General features: G+C 43.6%; 1 protein-coding gene across 3 annotated transcripts in view; it reads right to left on the reverse strand.

Moving 5' to 3' along the window:
* Nucleotides 1-272: 272 nt before the first annotated feature.
* Nucleotides 273-18,776, reverse strand: part of EFNA5 (ephrin-A5) — a 277,501-nt gene continuing 258,997 nt past the window's right edge. For 2 of the 3 annotated variants that reach the window (XM_006754259.2, XM_015568399.1), the window contains exons 3-5: nucleotides 8,690-8,755; nucleotides 8,218-8,298; nucleotides 273-3,476 (exon numbers count right to left, since the gene is read on the reverse strand). In XM_006754259.2, the coding sequence (XP_006754322.1) occupies nucleotides 3,355-3,476; nucleotides 8,218-8,298; nucleotides 8,690-8,755 (269 nt within the window). In that variant the 3' untranslated portion in view covers nucleotides 273-3,354. The remainder of the gene's footprint in view (nucleotides 3,477-8,217; nucleotides 8,299-8,689; nucleotides 8,756-18,776) is intronic. The other variant, XM_006754260.2, reaches the window with a different exon arrangement.

Genomic DNA, 18,776 nt, shown 5'->3' on the forward strand with positions numbered 1-18,776 from the left:
GGGTGGAAATACATACATACACACACACACACGCACACCACAGGGCTCCAACATCAGACCTTGAAAACATTGAGGCCAAAATAGTGATTAAAAGAAAGTCATGTTGTTCCAGGTCCCCAGACGGTGGAGTCTTAAGGACTGGGCGTGCGATGACCATAGGGGAGTCCTGCGTGGGGCGGCCTCTCTTCTCAGGCAAGTATGCATGGGGTGTTTCAGAGCCTCAAGGCCTGTTTTGTAGCCTGAAAGACTATTGTTCTCACTTACAAAAGACATAAGAATCAAATTAATACTTTATTATCAAACACTATATACAACAGAGGTTGCTAATAATACAGAATTTAAAGAACGCAGTTTTTTTTTTAATGTTTTACTTTTCTTTCCTCTGCCACCCAAGAAAGTACAGTACAAAACAAGAGTCTAAACTAACACAAACTGTTACCTGGCCTATCAAAGGATACACGGTATCCACTAAACAGACAGATCCTTATTTCCCTGCTTCATGTTGCAAAGCCCTAGGCAACCGGGGGCAAAGGTCCCTGGGTCTGACGAATGGGCTGAGAGGCAGCGAAGGCTGCCCTTCAGACTTTTGAGTTGTTTTTTGAAATGAAAAGCTCCTACCAAGTTGCATGGACATCTTTCTAAGCCCCCAGAGGGTTGTGACGACACCACAAAAGGCCACCAGCACTTTTTGGACGAGATGAAAACTGCCTGATACCAATCGTCTTCTGGAAAACTCCGCGGCAAGCATTACCTACAATCACATCACTTTATAGGTAGAGAAGCACACTGTCTACTGGTAGGGATAGTCTTGCTACTTTTTTCTTTTTTTAAACTTAATTTGCAGTGGCACAATGGTGAAGGGAAGGGGTCTAATTTCACTGTGAAAAATGAAAGAGAGTGGCAGAGAGGGCCATGAGTAATTATTTCATCATTTGTTAGAGACAAATGCTAGGAAAACCACAGAAGTCACCATTTCTAAAATGAAATTAGCACTGCTAATGTAGTTATGACTAACTGGCATCATTACAGGATCATTTGATTTCCTTGTGGTTATAGAACATGCAGTATTATTTTGGTTCTGACTATTGATCCATTTTAGAAGGTATCGCTTTCCCTCCTACCCATATCCCACTGGACCAACAAGCCTGTAACTATTCATAAAAAGAAGTATTATTGGACATTACTGAGAGGACTGAGCAGCTAAACAGTTGAAGGAAAAAAAGAATCCAATGCTGTGAACTTTTGTTGCAGCGAAATGGTGGCTGCCTCTGCGACAAGACTCTGCCATGCCACTCCCGAGAAGGCCCTGATGTCTGGGGGGACAGGACCGATTGCATCTGCGAGGCTGGCGGCCCCACTCACTGGTTCCCAGGGCACAGAGACCCAGCAGCAACACCCCCCAGACAGATCAGGTAAGCCCGGGTTACATTTCAACACGTGCACGGCTCCCCGGGGAGCAGCGCCTTTACAGCTAGCTGCCTTCTCGCACATACTTCTCTAATTCAGAACTACTCCTGATGCTTACCAAGTTCCCATTCACAAAAGCAGTCCATAAGAAGACACCCCCCCTTTTTAACACATACATTTTTAAAAATCACTTATTTTGCTGGAATTCTTCCAATTGTTCACATCTCACATGATCATCGCATATATTTTTTGTTTTGTTTCAAAAGGCATGTTTTCTGTTGGTGTCGTGCAATAGCAGAAAAGGCAAGATTTCTTTTCCCTTGGTCTGCCGCTCTTTCCTGTCTAGGCTTCCGAGTTCAAAGTCCGTGATAGCTTCACCAGTAGAAGCCCCCAAGGCGTGCATTTCCTGGTAACTAACTGCAAACATCTCTTGCTGGCCATGCTGAGATTCCTTAAGCAGACAGGGTCATCCTGCATGTATTCTCCTTCCGCCCCACCCCCACAAGGAAACAAGAGAGCCTCCATATTTCTAAATGTATCAAGGGATACCACTTTTTCTCACAAGTTTAAATAGGACAAGCATATACACTCTCAGCATAAAGTATATCTAAATAATGTATTTTCTATTCTAGTGGATTTTTAAAAAAATATTTTGTTAAAGTCTTTGGGACTCCATCTTGTTTATCTCCCACAGATAAACACATGTTCCCCCTACGCTTTCAGGCTGTGTCAGAAAGGGAAAGAATATAAAATCAACACTTGAATTTTTTTTTATTCCACACTTTGGAATTTTTATTCCAAATTTCCCTTTAGCCCTCCCAAGTCGTGCTGACTGACTCTCTGGGTGCCAGGGGTTTGCGTCCGAGCCCCTGTCGTCACCGAGGGTGGAGCAAAACGTGGGTGCTAGGGTGGGAGACGGGGAAAGGCCACGGCACACTGTCGCTCCAGCAAAGCCAAATCACCTCTCCTCTGGCCACGGACCTGTGTTCCTTGGTATATAGTGTGCCCCAGAGGAGGATTCAAAGCTATTCCATTATGCACTCATCAACCCTGGCTTGTCAGCCTTGGGGAAGGTCACTTTATTCATAAAAATGCCTCTTTGAATTTCTTTAAAAACAAAAATAGTTGTAGCACCATGGTGATCTGTAGTCAAAGGGAAAAATAATCTGGTGTATACCGCCCAGTCACCAAAAAAATTAGAGGCACTCATACATACACACCCCCACCAAACCTAAGTTTTCTCTGATGTCACTCACACGCGCTCTGGGTAGCATTCTGGCACCCTACCCACCGCCTAGGAAAAAGGCTTCTTTTATGGAGCACACATTTTGCTGTCAAGACAGTCATCTAAAAAAAAAAAAAAAAAAGTGTCTCAACCTTTTAGAAGCCTGTTCATTTACACACCCTAGAGGAAATAGTGTAATATTATATCTGTCCTTAATACCTCCCCTCTGGACGTGACACGGTGACATGTTGCCCTGCACGATTCTCTTACAGTCCTGAATGAAAAGGCATAAATATTGGATGGGAGAGAACCCTCCTGGGCCTCGCCATCCCTGGCTGCACCTGCCACTATTCTTCCTCGTCCACGTGCTGCTGACACAGGGCCCTAAAGAAGGGGTGCTCCTACAGGAGAGTGCGCAGGCGCTGCTGACCACCGGTGTCACTACGACAATTTGGCATTTTCATCTGGAGTCCATTTAATTTGGAAGGGGTGAGAAAAGTCAAGGGCAAGGGCTGGGGCGGGGTGAGGGAGGTAGCAACTACTTGAGCCCCCCACAGGCCCCAAGTTGTTCCTTAGAATTCAGGCTGAAAGAAAGAAAACAAAAATCTGACATCTGCCAAAGCAACCAATCACAAGTCCCTTCTTAGGATGAGCAGTTAGGTGGATCTCTGGTGTTCCAAGACCCTGGTGTTTTCTGTGACAGGTGACGGGAGGAGACTGTGCTATAATGTCAAAAGCATCGCCAGGAGGAACAGTAGGATTGCCAAAAGGCGGCTGGGTATCCTGGGTGTCTGTGCCGCGTTCTCGCCACGGGATGGCTCGGCCGACTCATGTACGGTGTCATCTGTTCAAACAGAAAGCACACATTCCAATGAGATTTCACATCCTGAATAACTCTCTCGCAGCAGCCGGCGGCTCATAGACCTGGCCACCCTCTGCAAGGTAAGGTAATGAACCTTGTGCCACCATTGACTTTCATGTCTGCATAATCACTCATTATTTACAGCAAACAGAGGAGAAGCAGAGAACATTGGACTTTCTCAGCAATAGCGTTTCCTTAAAAATTGAGGGGCGGGTACGCACACACTGTATGTAACCTTTGGCTCATGAGCTCCTCTGTTAGCCAGCCGTCAGACACACCTTGCCCAAACCTGAGAGATCTGAGTGGACCTTTTAAACCCAACGTGCCACAGAGAAGCAAGTAACATGTCCGGGGCGGGGGGCAGTTATGTTGGCATAGTAGTGGTTAACCAGACTGGGCTACCCGTTTTCCTCATTTTAAGCAGTTTCATAGGATTAGTGTTGAATGCCTGGTTGTTGGAAGCCTAGATGAATTTTCAAATATGAAAAATCAAATGCCAAAACAACAGCATTTAAAAATAAACCATACCTAATGCCCACTAAACCTGAAGACACCAGTGTCTACTTGGTTTGCTTACAATTAGGCATCAATTATGGTGCTATTTCCATTACAAACCCAGTAGTGCTAGGATTCAATTACTTGAACTTAAACTATTTTGGCTTTTATCAGGCTGAAGCGTGGCACACAAAAATGATCGGCGTGGATGCAAATTCTCCTCTAAGTAAAATGGATTAAGTGAGGTAAGCTTCCTTTATTTAGCTAGAAAGTGTTCTCTGAGGCTGCCTCTGACTTTCCAGAGACTTCCTGATCTGCATGATTAACAGGCTTAACTCTGAAACAGGAACTTTGCAGCAATTAGTACCCAAAGATAGACTGGAGGCTTTGTACACCTCCTTCCTTCCACCTGGCCCAACTTATGCTTTTAGACTAAGTATCCTTGGGACTCACAGTGGGGCTCTGTGGTAGATTTTATTTTAGCACCAAGGGACCCTTCCTCTAGGAGGTCAGCCATGATCACCCTGGCTTCTCTTCCTCGTCATTCAGGGAGAACGGTGACAAGGGAGACTGCTCTCAATTTTGTAGACCTGAGAGGATAATCCCTGAATGACCCACCTCAAACCCCTGCATGGATAAATTTGTTTACATTTTCATACCGCACGACATGTCACAATAAGGATGCTTTCCCTTCACCGGGTAGAGTCACACTCCCTTATTTGTCCTAAAGTGACCCCTTTTCAGCCCCTGCTTCAGACATGTCAGTGGGGGCATATCTGTTCGTCACATCCATTCCCACTATGAACTAAGAATAAGAAGTCTGTTTTTTCAGCTGTGCATCTTCTGCCCCGGAGGGCTCTGAGGTTAGCCTGCCCTCACATGGAAGCTGCCGCGCCCCTGAGGCCCTCAGCAAACCTGCGGAGAGTGGCCATTAGCTCAGAAGACTAGAACAGGTTAGGAAGCAAGACGGGGAAGTTAAATGGGCGCAGAGGAAAATATAAAGCCCCACAGCTTCTAGCCCAATACTTGTGGACTCTTCTCTCTCAGCCTTGCGGAGGTATTCCGATTGTAGTTAACAGGAGGTAGATGTAAATGCTCTTAATAGCCCTGAAATTAAAATTCAGATCATTTAAGAGCACCAGTATGGTGTCAATCAGAACAACAGAGTACTGCAGGCTTAATTGTGAAAAAAAAAAAAAAAAAAAAACAAAAACCTATAAACCCCGAGGATGGAGTGGTTATACACCTGAAGTTACATCAGCTAGGGGGATTTTCTCCACCTTATTTTTACTAAACTATTACCATACCCAGGGAACACTAAGGTCCTCCGTGTGAGCTTGAAGGGGACCAGCCCTGGCTGTCCCTCCAGGGTGCGCGAGGGCCGTCCATTGCTCCAGCCCACAGCACAAGACAGGGTCAATGAATCTGCAGGACACTGAGAGAAAAGCGCTTGTTTTTCCTAAAGTGAAGCAAGAGGCTCAATAATGTGCTTTTCAGTCCTGTCGGCAGGTACCACCTTGCCCTCACAGGGAAAATCTGTGCCTTTAGGCATCACGGTTCTCCCTGCAATAGGCTGGTCCTGGCTCAGGAGTCTACAAAGCACGCTTCAGTTGAAACAGGGCCTCGCTGTTGGGAGAGCCTATGGTGCCTGAGAAGCAGAATGAGAAACCTGCTGCTATTTGGGTAAATCATAACAATTTTAGAATTCCACGAGGGATTTCATAAGCACAATCTACCTCAATGGCAATTACACCTAAACATGAATTTCTAACATTCGTAACAGTGACTGCAGCTTGGAAGAAGAAACTATTCCTCTTCAGTAGCCAAGTCCAGTCTTGCCTCCTGGCTATAGGATTCCACCACAGGAGGGCTTCCATGGTTAACCGGAGGACACTAGCAATAATTTGGAGCATACTATGTGGCACATGTCTGCCCTGAGATCATCTTGTATCCCTGATGATAGGAAACTGGCAGGCAGAGTGTGCAAGCAAACATCAAACACAACACATTCCGAAGACAGGTGAATTAGTACACGTTGCTGAGAGCATGCAGTGGAGTCCTTCCAGGCCTGATGCACTCAAAGTCTGGGCCTACACTCAGCCCTTCAACACCGTGCTGCCCAGCTGCAAATCAGACTGAATTTTCTAAGGAACAAGGTGAAGTACTCAAACTATTATTTATACAGCCAGGGATGGTAGGGCCAGTTGTCTTCCTTTTTGTGTGAAGATGCTCACCAGAAAGCCCTAAGCACAGACGTGGCTAACTCAGGCGCTTTTCCTGAATGGATGCCTGTGCAGGCACAGTCCCCTCTCTCCGACTACACTCTGCAAACTTCCATCAGCTACATGTGCATTGATTAGGGGGCAATCATGAATTTTTAAATGCTCAGTGGAAAAGAGCCTGTTTCCTAACAGACAGTGAAATATGCTCACATATGAACACATCACAATAGGTTGCCTTTCCCTATGGCCTCTTCAGTAGCAGAGAAACACACACTATCTGTTCTATTTCTCAACAGCCTCTACTTTCTTGCTAGGCAATGGGATTTACCTGGAAAAAGATTATTGGGAAGATACGCCTACACTCGCTAACAGCATGCGTCGGAAACTCATAACTCAGGGTAAGTTATGTTGATAACATGCCGAACTTTGTCAGTCATTCGATGCACGACATTAGCAAAGCCAGGAGAGGATCCTATTTATATTATCATTGGAATGGGAGGTGAGAGAAGCCTGGATCTGTCTCTAACTGGCTATGTGACCTGGGCAAGTCTCCGTTATAAAAGGAAGAGTAACTATGGTCCTTCCAGGGGATCCCATCGAACTCACAGGTCCTGTCATGGCCTGAGTCCTCGAGCTTGTGAGGAGTCTGGTGCCTTGAAAAGCCACAAGAGATGCTTCCAGATTTCCAGGACACAATTAAAATGTCTCCCCTCATTCCTTGCAACTTTCTAAAGTGGCTAACTGATCCCTAGGGAGCCAGTAGGGTCTCTGAGAGCGTATTGTGCACACCTCTCATTTGTGCTCTGGGTAAGACGCCTGACTTAGAAAAACAAGAATGCTTGGGGGAAAAAACCTAACTCCGCCTGTCATTTACAATGTGAAAGCTATTGTATGTCCTGAGGCACCACATTTACTCAGGCTAAGTTTCCCTCAGGCTCATTGACTGTGTGTCCCAGTAATAATGCTCAAAGGATAATTTCTAGGACAATAAGAAAGAAGTCCTACTGCAAATAGATGAGAGTATCTGTTTACAAAAGTGGGAGTGGGGAGCTCACATCTTTCTCTGTAGAGGAAATAATTTTATTTCCCTTAAGCTTTGAGGTCATTATAGAAGACGGGGGTAAGGAAACCAGAGGAAGGCACGCATGCGGGGGCATTGAGGCACACTCCTCAGTGAACAATGGACTGGGCCTCCCACTCCTCAGTCAGTCAGTCTAGATTTGCATTAAATAGCCAGATTGAATTTATAACCAAATGGACAGTTTACATGATCTCCATTATAAATGCTTCAATGAGTGTTTTTGTGGGTGTTTCTTTTTCTGCAATGATGGGCAAGTTTGGGTGTGTAGAAGTTAGTAATAGAAAAAAAAATCTATTTAGACTTACTTGGTCTTATTAATCAAGGACCACATTTCGCTCGATAGACAAATACATTTGTGGGAGCAGTAGGTGTGTGACTGTGTGGTATTAGGAAGCAACATGACTATACTTCTCCAAATCCATGACTATTAATCATAGCACAAATAAAGTTCTTTAGATCACTTCAGTGATGCATGTGAATTTGCAGAGAAAACTAAATTATCTTAAATTAGTTACTATTGTATCTGCAGATTTGGACATAATGTAAAAGAAAATTTGGTAAGCGTATACAATAGAAATGCTTTTGTCTTACATGAAAACAGATCCATTAATATTCAGGGTGACTCACCAGCATGCTCGGAGGATATGGTAAAAAGTAGTGAAGTTTTAGCATTCTGATGGGGCTCTACATTAGGATACTGTGTTATATCAAACCCATGTCCAGAAAAGAAAAGTCATTTTATCTACCATGCACTACACAGAGATACTGGAGGAATGAAGTAGAATATAAGTAATATTAGCATTGCTAGCAATGAGCAAAAAGCAGAGCAACTCTAACATGCAAGCATGCAGAGAGGAAGAAAGGAAAAAAAGTACTGAAGCACCAGAGATGCATTGGTTAAAAGAGATTCTCTAAGCATACTAACCTGCTGGTTCTAATGAATTTTCTACTTTGTCGTTAACATCGAAAACACGATCATGAACACCTATAGTTTTCATACAGCTATCTATAACAAAAATAGAGATAACAGCCAAATATGTTAGTGCAGACACCCTTAAACTCCCGTTTCTTTCTTTCTCTCTAATTTTTTTCCTTTTATTTATGTAGATTGTTTTACAATCAATGGCATGTATCAAAATGCCAATATTGTTCCCATTTGCTGTGCACATACAACAGTCTAAGAAACAACAAGTTAGCAACTGCTGTGTACTTAAAAATAAAAGCATCATGAAGAATGATGAGAAAAATCTGATGAAAACTAAAACATGAATGTTGATATACAAAACAGATACCACACAGGATTTAACAGTAAAAAAAGTGTTACCGCTGTGCACCAGACCACACAATCAAGCATGCGCAGTGAAGCCACCCTCTGAAGCTCATTCGAGGGAACTTACTTGTTGGTCTCACAAAGACTCTGAGCTTTAGACAGGACCTTCTTCCATTATCTGGGATTGCAGAGGCTGTGGACAGGACAAGGAGAGAGAGGGGAGAAGACAACAGATGATTACTCTTCATTTCCAAATGCAAGCGGTCTGCCATCAATTCTTTCCTGAATAAACGGAGCACACTCTAATTCTTCCCAGAAGTTAAAACAAAAATACTTTTCAGATTGGCACAGAGTCTTACAGAAAGAGCTACTTTTCTACCCCTGTGTTCTCTTTTCAATAAGATGAAGAATCACGCAAGAATGCTGGTAATCTACAGAAAATGCTTTGGATTTTTATTTCAAAGGCTCTTCCATTTAACTTGATCTGTTATCAATTTTCTCTAAAATAAGAAGATAATGTTTGAGCCCTCCCGCTTTCACAGAGCTCCGCCTCCTCCCCCCGCCACAGGGCGCGGGGGCCCAGCAGAGCCCATGGTGAAAGCGCTGGCAAAAACCGACCACAGGTAGTTACGAGGGCAACTTAACCACGACCTGCCTCTGCTGCGGAAAGCAAAGCTTTGTCTGTCCTGAGAGCCTGTCTGTCAATGCTTTGCAGGTAATTCAATTAGAGGCTCTGCTCAGAGCTTGGCTCCGAGTTCTATATGACGAAGCAGAGCCCAGCCACTTCCATCACGCCATTATAAGTACAATATGCTATTGAGACAGCGCTATGCAATGGCACGTTTATTTTAAAAAATGTGCCACAGAGAAGGATGGAATTAATAAAGTGGGCTTACCGAAACATGACAACATGTTTCAAGTTATAAATCATTTGAGGAAGAAACTTTCTTCTCCTCTTCAGGACAATAAGACCGTAACCTCTCCCTGCGTTTAAAAGATTATCTCCCTTCAGCATGCACAGCGTAATGTCAAAGGGATCTCCAAGGGCGGGAGGACCCTGAACCATCACATGTGTTTACTATGCATTCTAGAAATGACAAAAATTACAGAAACGAGTGCTGCATACTTTCCTCCCTATGCGCTTGCTTCAAGTGGTTTCTGTGTTCAGAGCAGATGACATCAATCAAAACACACATGGCTAACAGTCCGTCTGGCGATGCCCTCAGTGACAAAGAGACGGCTGGTGTGCCTTCTCCCTCCTTGATTTTTACGCTTTGCTATTCTTCCTCACGGGGGAGCCCAGAAAAATGAAAATGCTTATTTTTCAAGGTGAGAGGATTTAAGATGCACATTTCAAACTAATTTTACACGAATCTCCTCTAATTCTAGATCCCCATCCTAGAGGAGAATTTACAAATTCACCACCTAACAGACATCAAGCTGCACAGAATCCGAGCATCGCTCTTTGATACCTGCAGAAAACCTTTAACTCTAAGACAAAAGTATAAAATAAGATGTTTTCGGCCCTTCCCATCTCCCAAATTCATTCACTCTGACAAGCAGTTAAGGAGTGTTAACAGCTGGCTTTGCTGTAGGCTTTCATTAAATCAAAGTCAGAAAAACTCCCTCTACTGACATTTACAGTAACTGGTGTGTTATTTAGGGCACAATATTTGCACTCTGCGGTTTGATCCAGGAAACGGTGTCCTTCCTGTGGACCCCAACTGCAAATGTGTCTCACCAAGACAGCCCACGTAGGTGACGCCCGTTCATTAGGAAAACCGCGGGTTCCTGAGATTGCTGATGTCTTTTCGTGAGAGGGGGTGTGACGCTAAGCTGCTGCTGTATGGATCTGTTTTAGTGGGGGAACGTCTTGGAATTAATTAGTACAGGTCTTTCAGATTTAGATGTAGGAGAAATCCTATAAACCCAGGACAAAAAAAAAAATCACTGCAATAATTAAACAGCAACCAACGATAAGCTGTCCAGGAAGAAAACTGAAGAGCAATCTCCCACCAGCTCTCAAAGAGGGACAATTAGCCTTAGCTACTGGATGAGTTACATTGGTCTGTAAATTAAGAATGTAAAATGTACTTCTATTTAATACAAAATAAAACCTCTCTTTCCCATCAAAGTTCTCCATTAGTTCCTCATCGCCTCTCTGAAACCAGAAAGGCTGTAACGATAATGTGACTGACACTCTATGGCACTATTAGCCTCTAATCCTTAGAAAAAATTCTGAACGAAGAGTATAAACACATACTGTGAATACACAATGCAGAGTACATGAAGTCAATTGACTCTACAATCTCTGACCTGAGCTCATACAGCAAACTCTTAACCCTTAGAGCCAACCTCAGCGGGTGAGCCTTGCTCAGTCAGTTTGACTCGGGTTCCTCATTTACTATGCTGAAAACCAAAAAGCATCAAAACCTTTCTCCATATATCGGCAAAACTCATTTTTTTAATGCAAAGCTTAAAAGAGTGAAGTGTGGCTTTCTTCCATGGTAATTTCCAGGTTCCTTAACCCTAGCCCTTGGCTGACTAATGTAGCATGCCTTTATATCATTTATAAATAATTAATTAGTAGTAGTAGTATATTATTAGTAGTACTTGAAGCTATTGTATCATTTATAAATATAGATTATTAATTAGTTATATTTTTGTAGTATTTGAAGCTATAATATCAAAGTACTTTACTAGTCACTAGTAAAAAGCCAAAGATTGAGCATTAAAAACACAAAATAGAGGAATTGAAAATGTAATATTCATACAGCAAATTACAAAGAAAATCCTCTCGAGATCAATTATGAGGAAAAAAATGGAGGATGGATGTGAGGGAGTAAACTTAAAATGTGCCTGTTTTTGTCAGGAGGTAGGTTTTAAATCCCTATGATTCTGGAGATATCACTTTATTATTCTTTTTTTTAAATCCTCACCTGAGGATATTTTCCCATTGTTTAGAGAGAGAGGAAGGGGGGGGGGAGAGAAAAAAACATTGATGTGCAAAACATTGATTGGCTGCCTGCCTCCTGTATGCCCCATGTTGGGGATCAAGCCTGCAATATCAACGTGAGAGACGCATTGATTGTCTCCTGTATAAGCCCTGACCAGGGCCCAAGCTAGGGAGAAGCCTGCAACCGAGGGACATGCTCTTGACTGGAATCAAACCCGAGACCCTTCGGTCCACAGGCCAGCTCTCTATCCACTGAGCCAAACCGGCTAGGGCTAGAAACATCACCTTATAATGACCAACATTATGTTAGTTAAGACAAAATTTAAGTTCTCCTGCTGCTTTCCTTAGAAATTTAATAGTGAATAATTACCAATATTATTACTGCAGCTTCATCCAAACGCTTTTAAAATCCCTACTATGTGCCAGTTTCCCTATCAGGTGCTATGGAAGCAAAGGTACAGAAGGCAAAACTCCCTATCCTTGCCCGGTGCTTATTCCAGCTGGGGCCATAAATATGAACCACAGCTTAGGCACCAGGAGGGATCCCTGTGGTAACTGAGGCTTGCATGTACTGCCAGGGCTTTGGGCAGGGAGTTAGCTTTGGGAGTGTGAGGGTGTCCCACATATGTGTGTCAGAGAGAAATTTATCAAGGCTTCACAGATCCCCTGAAAGTTAACCAATGGCTACTGGTGAACCGAAAACAATTTGTCCCCAAGTTCCCAAACGGGAGGTTTAGCAACCAAGATGAGGTATTAAAACAGGTGAAGAAAACCGAGACCTGAACTTTTTCTATAAAGATACATGGATTTTTCTAGTGGAATTGGTAAAATTAAAATGAGAAATTCAACTCATGTCTTAAACATTTGTCACATAATCCCAAACCCTATCATTTCCTCAGTTCACTGCCAAAAATGTACACTTGGAGTCAGGAAGCTGAGAATAGGGGAATGGGGACCACTAAACAAGCACAACCTCCCGCTCCATGATCTTAATAACGACTTTATAATCATCTAACTGTAGGGCCCCTTCCCCCTAATGATCTGCAAAGTACCCATGAAAACCTTACAACACACAATGAAATAGTACCTGGGGCCTCTGGTTCTCCGTGTTTACAGCATCATGCTAATAAGACACGAGGGCTGCTTATCTTCACTCTCTCCCGTGACCTCAGACAGGAGCTCTACGTTCAGCCTTTCCTGCAAACCTGTTTCCTGGGTCTCCTGGGGCTCAGGTGAGCACTGCTCAGCACGTATCAGCCAATTGGATACATAAAAGGATCATATTCAATGCCCTCATCAGTACTTCCGAAAGCTGTGTTCAGCACTGCAAATATATGTGCTATTCACGTCACAATTCACTAGTCCCCCGAGTTCGATGCCGTGAGAGAATTCTGGCATCGAGCTTGTGGCCAGCAGCTTCTGGCCTGGCTCTGTGACCCCCACCTCCTTTGATGCCACAGTCATGCATTCACCTCCCCTAAGAGTGGGCTGGATCCAGTTTCTTGCCTTTGTAATGAGCAGAACACAGCAAAAAGTAATGGGATGTCACTTCTGTGATTATGTTGCAAAGAACTGTGACTCTCTCTCTTGCTGTCCCTCGTACTCATGAAGCAAAGTGACATAATGTGAGATTCTTGATGGAGAGGCCCACATGGCAAAAAAAATAAAATTAAATTAAAAAAAAAATGGATGCTTTAGTGCAACAACCCCCAAGGAACTGAGTCCAATCATGGCCAATCTCGAGAGTGAGCTAGAATGAGGATCCTTAGCTAAGTGGTGAACTGACTCGCCAGTGAGAAACTCAGACCCAGCGGACCCAGCTAAATCGCTCCTGGATTTCTCACCCACAGAAAACTGCGAAAAAAGTAAATGTTGGCTTAGCCACAGATTGTGGAGTAATATGTTTCTCAACAGCTAACTGATTCCATGCCATCCGAGGCTTCCCACGGCTGACTTGCGACCTAAGGACTAAGACACTGGTGTGCGCTCTGCTGCAGGCCCGCCTGGCCCCTGCTCAGAGAGCAGGTCCCTCCTCGTGTTGCTGCCTTGTCTAAACAACTTCTCAAGCTCCTGGTACAAGTTCACTTAAAATAGGCCTCCAAGAGTGGTAATTATAAACTGCTGTTGAAGAAACACTACAAGATCTATCTATTTGTTTTCCCTCCAGCACTTAAAAACTGTTTTTCATTTTCCATCCCATGCCACTTACTGGTAGTTTGTTTTAGCTAATGTAGCCAACCTGTGTTGTTCCTTGCAATTAACATGATGTCTCACGTTAAATCCAAATTGCTGGGTAAACCTACATGATCTTTGATACAAAATGTAAACTTACATCATAAGAAAGAATGCTTTCCCTCAAACACGAGAAATAGAATGTAAAGGTGGGCTTAAAAATACGTGAAATAAAGTTAAAAGTTTTCTTCATATAAAATAATTCCTACCCGTTATCTTTTAAACAGGCTATCAAATTAATACAAACAGATGAGATTTCAAGCAACTCAAAAATAATCAAGGTAACAACCTTCTCCAACACCCACCGGGAGTTTAGCAGGAGAGGGCTGAGACTTTCATATTATACATTCTTACATGTTCAGGCCCAATACTGTACTCATTAGTCAACTTTAACCTCTCTGCCTAACCGTCTTCATCCTCCAGTCTTCATTCCAAATTCCAAAAGTGCAAGCCCTTCTCCATTTCTGTGTCCCCTGTCAATCTGGATACTTTGAGAAGTTTTATTTTTAAGAACAATCAGCTGTTCTCCGTCTTTTTTTTTTTAAAAGAAATGATTGTGTGGAAACATTAAAAATGCAGTTTCCCATTATGTTTGCCACAGGCAATATTTCTCAATTTGTGCAAGTCAAAGGAAAAGATCGGCTATTAGTTGTTAGCAGAGCCCAGTTTTTCCTCTGTAGTTTTTCATGTGGTCTAACATACAACACAGATATGTGCAAATTAGACAGGTGATGGCAGAATTAAGCACTCATATTCCTTTCACAGTAAATGCTGAAAAAGTTAAGCCGATGCAAATACATGGTACTACTGAAAATGTCTTCTAGAATATAATCCTATATAATAAAAGGCTAATATGCAAATCTACTTAATGGCAAAATGACCCGTCACTATGACGCGCACTGACCACCAGGGAGCAGATGCTCAACAGAGGAGCTGCCCCCAGGTGTTCAGTGTGCTCCCACAGGGGGAGTGCCGCTCAGCCAGAAGCTGGGTTCATGGCTGGCAAGTGTGGTGGCAGGAACCTGTGGGCCTAAGCTATCAGTCTGACATCCCCCGAGGGCTCCCAGACTGAGAGAGGGCACAGACCCCACTTCCCTCCCCCCCAGTGCACAAATTTCATGCACCAGACCTCTAGTGAATCAATAAAATTCATTTTGTGGCCCTGACCAGTTTGGCTCAGTGGATAGAGTGTTGGCCTGCAGACTGAAGGGTCCCAGGTTCAATTCTGGTCAAGAGCACGTACGTACCTTGGTTGCGGGCACATCCCCAATGGTGAGTGTGCAGGAAGCAGCTGATCGATGTTTCTAACTCTCTATCCCTCTCCCTTCCTCTCGGTAAAAAAATCAATAAAATATATTTTTAAAAAAGTCCACTTTGTGTATGTGGGTAGAGAGTGGGAAATAGGACAGAGATTAACTGAAGCCAAATGGACGGCTTGGAAAATGGTTACCACACCCTCAGAAAAAGTCTTAAAACAAAAGTTAGACAAGAATACCCCAGCACCAACCTGCCACTGGTCATCTGTCCCTTGTAAAAGAGCACAAGCACAACGCCTAATTTCACATGAAGAACATACTCGCCAGTCATGATGGAATATATGTCTCCATTCTACCTTTTGAGACTGTAGAAGTCACATGTTTTGCTAACATGCTCCTGGCCCCAGGTTTACCAAACTTGCACCCGATGGGCATCCATGGGAGCTGGCTCCATCTGCCCACACATTTCACCGCCTGCAGCCCACAGTGTCTCAAGACGTCAATCCCTGGCAGGTTAAGGTCAAAGTCCCAGACGTAAAGTTTGAAAATGAGGTTACTAAGTGAAGGCGGAAGCCTTGGAGAAATGTAAAATATTATGCACATATTAGACACTACGATATGGCTCTAGAGATGTTTCTTTTTTTAAAACTAGAAAAGGAAGAGAGTGGTGTGTTTCCAGCAATACAATAGGGGTAAAACGACGCACACTGCAAGCTAAAACTTGGTTACAACACAAGGGAACTGAAACAGGGACCAATAATTAGAGGAAAGTTCAGGGCAAGGGAAGTAAAATGAGTTCCAGCTGTGCAGCCTCATACAAAAGAGAAAACAGGAGGTGCCACCAGGCACCCACTGCTCCCCTCCCCCACCTCTCTGCCCCCCTCGGGCACAGTTCTCACTGTAAATGCTAACTTGAATATTATTTAAATTCCTGCAGCTGAGCCTCCGTAGATCAATTACTTTTTCTTAGCAACCTCAAATAAAAGGCTGAGGACAAGTTTCTTTCCACTGATTTGTAGGAATAAACAAATAGGGCATTATCATGCTTTTATACACATGTGTTTGAAGTGTGAGCAAACTTGTCCTTGTTTTTTAAAGCTGGGAGACAACAAACTTGTTTCTACTGCCTCCTGAATCGGCGTGTGATCTGTCCCATGTACTTTGATATCTAGTAAGGCATGGGCAAAAACATAACCTGGATTTCAGAGAAAGCTTTTACAATTCCCTCTATAGTTAAGGAAAGGTTAAAGTCAGCTTAAATCTCAGATTCTGCACCTAGACTTGCTCTCATTCTTCTATGATATGACTGGAGACATCCAGTCCACACAGGCAGAGAAAGCAAGGTGACATGTACATGTCATTTTAATTGTTAGTCAAACCCCCAACATGAGGAGCTTCAGTTAAGCCCCTTATTGGATATTTTACTATTTAAAAGAAATCACAAACCAAACATCTTTGAACAGTTAGGGAAAAAATTAGTTTCCTATAATAGACTAGTGCTGTAATCGGCTTCTGAGACCTCGGCTGGCCTAAGGCCACACTATTAAAACGGCAGTCCTGGGCCATGAAGGTCAGATGGTTCTTTTCTCTTGTTTGTGGTCATTTTGGTGAATTTCACCTGCTGCACCAGATAGGTAAAATCTGACAAAAGAAGACAGGTAAGCAGACTGACTGGCTTACAAAAACTCTTCACCTAGAATCCACAATAAAAATAACAACAAAAACTCAGACAAAAGGCAAATTCCTAGAATCCCAGCGAGGAACTTCTCCACAGGCTCTTGTGCCACCCGTGTGACATGCTATTGGGTGACTACTACCTGGTAAGCACAGAAAGCCATGAATCCTATTACTCACGTGTACAGTATTAACAGAAACAATGCTGTCATCATATCGCACTAACGTAGCATGGCAGGAAATTCCTAATAAGTCATCAAGGTAATACAATTCAAAGAAGCGCCTAGAAAAAAGTTGATCTTTCTTTGACTCTTTCATAATCACTTTCATCCTTCTCTTCCTTGTGAGGTGCCTTGGAAGGGACACAGTTTAGTGGTTTTTTTAAAATATATTTTTATTGATTTCAGAGAGGAAAGGAGAGGGAGAGAGAGATAGAAACATCCATGATGAGAGAGAATCATTGATCAGCTGCCTCCCGTACGCCCCCTACCGGGGATCGAGCCCGAAGCCCTGGCATGTGCCCTTGACCGGAATCGAACCCGGGACCCTTCGGTCCGCAGGCCGACGCTCTATCCGCTGAGCCAAACCAGCCAGGCAGTTTAGTGGTTTTAGTGCATGCATGATGATGCTTTGAACTTTCACCTATTCTCATGTATTTTGTGCCTTTCCATCAGCTGCTTAATCACCTAGGCCCCACTTTCCCTATAAGCCTTCCCCTTTGGAAAAAAATTAAGCCTGACCTACTTTAGAGGGCACTAGACTGTTACACTGCACTTGGAAACTCGGTGCTGGATCCCCGTAGATCCAGATGATCATGTCACGACTCCACAGATGGATATCGTCAGCTCTGTCAGTGTGCTCCCTCCACATGCAGTGTCCCTCAGCAAGCGGTCCCTAGTCTGACTGCGGATCTGTAGGAGGGAGAGGGGATTCGGTCATGGATAATTTGGATAAAATGGTATGGATGAGACATCAGGAAAATCAATGGGACAAGTGGGACAAATGTGACCCTTCATTTCTAGCCTAAATTAGAAAAACTAGATTCTACCATAGATCTTATTTTTTTTGGGGGGGGAGCATAAGGTGGTGGTGAAGGGGTTTAGTATGTGAGGATGTGAACTGAAGCAGGGCTGAGAGAATATAGAGAATTAGAAAGGGCAATGAAAGATCCCGTCCTTTTGAAAATCATGCCAAGGTTCTGAGATTTCTTTTTTGCATTCATTTGAAGAATGTGAGCTTGCTATTCCATTGCAGCAGTTCTCAACCTGTGGGTCGTGACTCCTTTGGGAGTCTAACGACCCTTTCACAGGGGTCGCCTAACACCATCCTGCATATCAGACATTTACATTATGATTCATAACAGTAGCAACATTACAGTTATGAAGTAGCAATGAAAAATAATTTTATGGTTGGGTCACAACATGAGGAACTGTATTTAAAGAGCCAGAAGGTTGGGAACCACTGCAGTAGAGGGATGCTGACCAAGGATGAGGACATAGATGCTGCAGACAAGCAACACGGCTGGGAGCTGAGAGCTGAGGCTGCCTTTGCTGCTGCACAGATGGGCCCCAGCGGTGGCAGTCAGTAAAACCAGCCCAGAGGTAACGCCAACCCTGACTGTGCCCATCCCTGTCAAAGGGTATGGTTCCCATTCCTGTATTCAATATACTTTTGCATCATATTTGCACCTATTTACACAAGTCAATTTCTGTGGTTGTTCTTCTTGGCCAGTAGCCCACATTCTCCCCATCTGCCATTTCTGGTAGTAAGGTAAGTACCCAGGCAGGAGTGGCCACTCCTTTGTACACCAGGTCCTTAATGGAACCCTAGAGGCCTGAACAAATTAATTTCTCTCTTTAGAAGACTACTGAGTTCTACCAAGGAAGGAATCATTGAGGTACCAGGATTATACAACATGTTTCACACCAACAATGCTTTCCTTGATGAAGATTATTCACAAAGTGCATTCAGCTAATGATAGGGGCTACATTCCCGTTAGCTCTTTGCGTAGGACCATTTCCACTAAAGTCAGTGGCTGTGCAGTGCAGGCATCACCCCACGGAACAGCAGTCCGGGTCGTCCACCGTCTCCCCCAC

Source organism: Myotis davidii, unplaced genomic scaffold (genome assembly GCF_000327345.1).
Source record: "Myotis davidii unplaced genomic scaffold, ASM32734v1 scaffold812, whole genome shotgun sequence".
NCBI classification, from domain to species: domain Eukaryota; kingdom Metazoa; phylum Chordata; class Mammalia; order Chiroptera; family Vespertilionidae; genus Myotis; species Myotis davidii.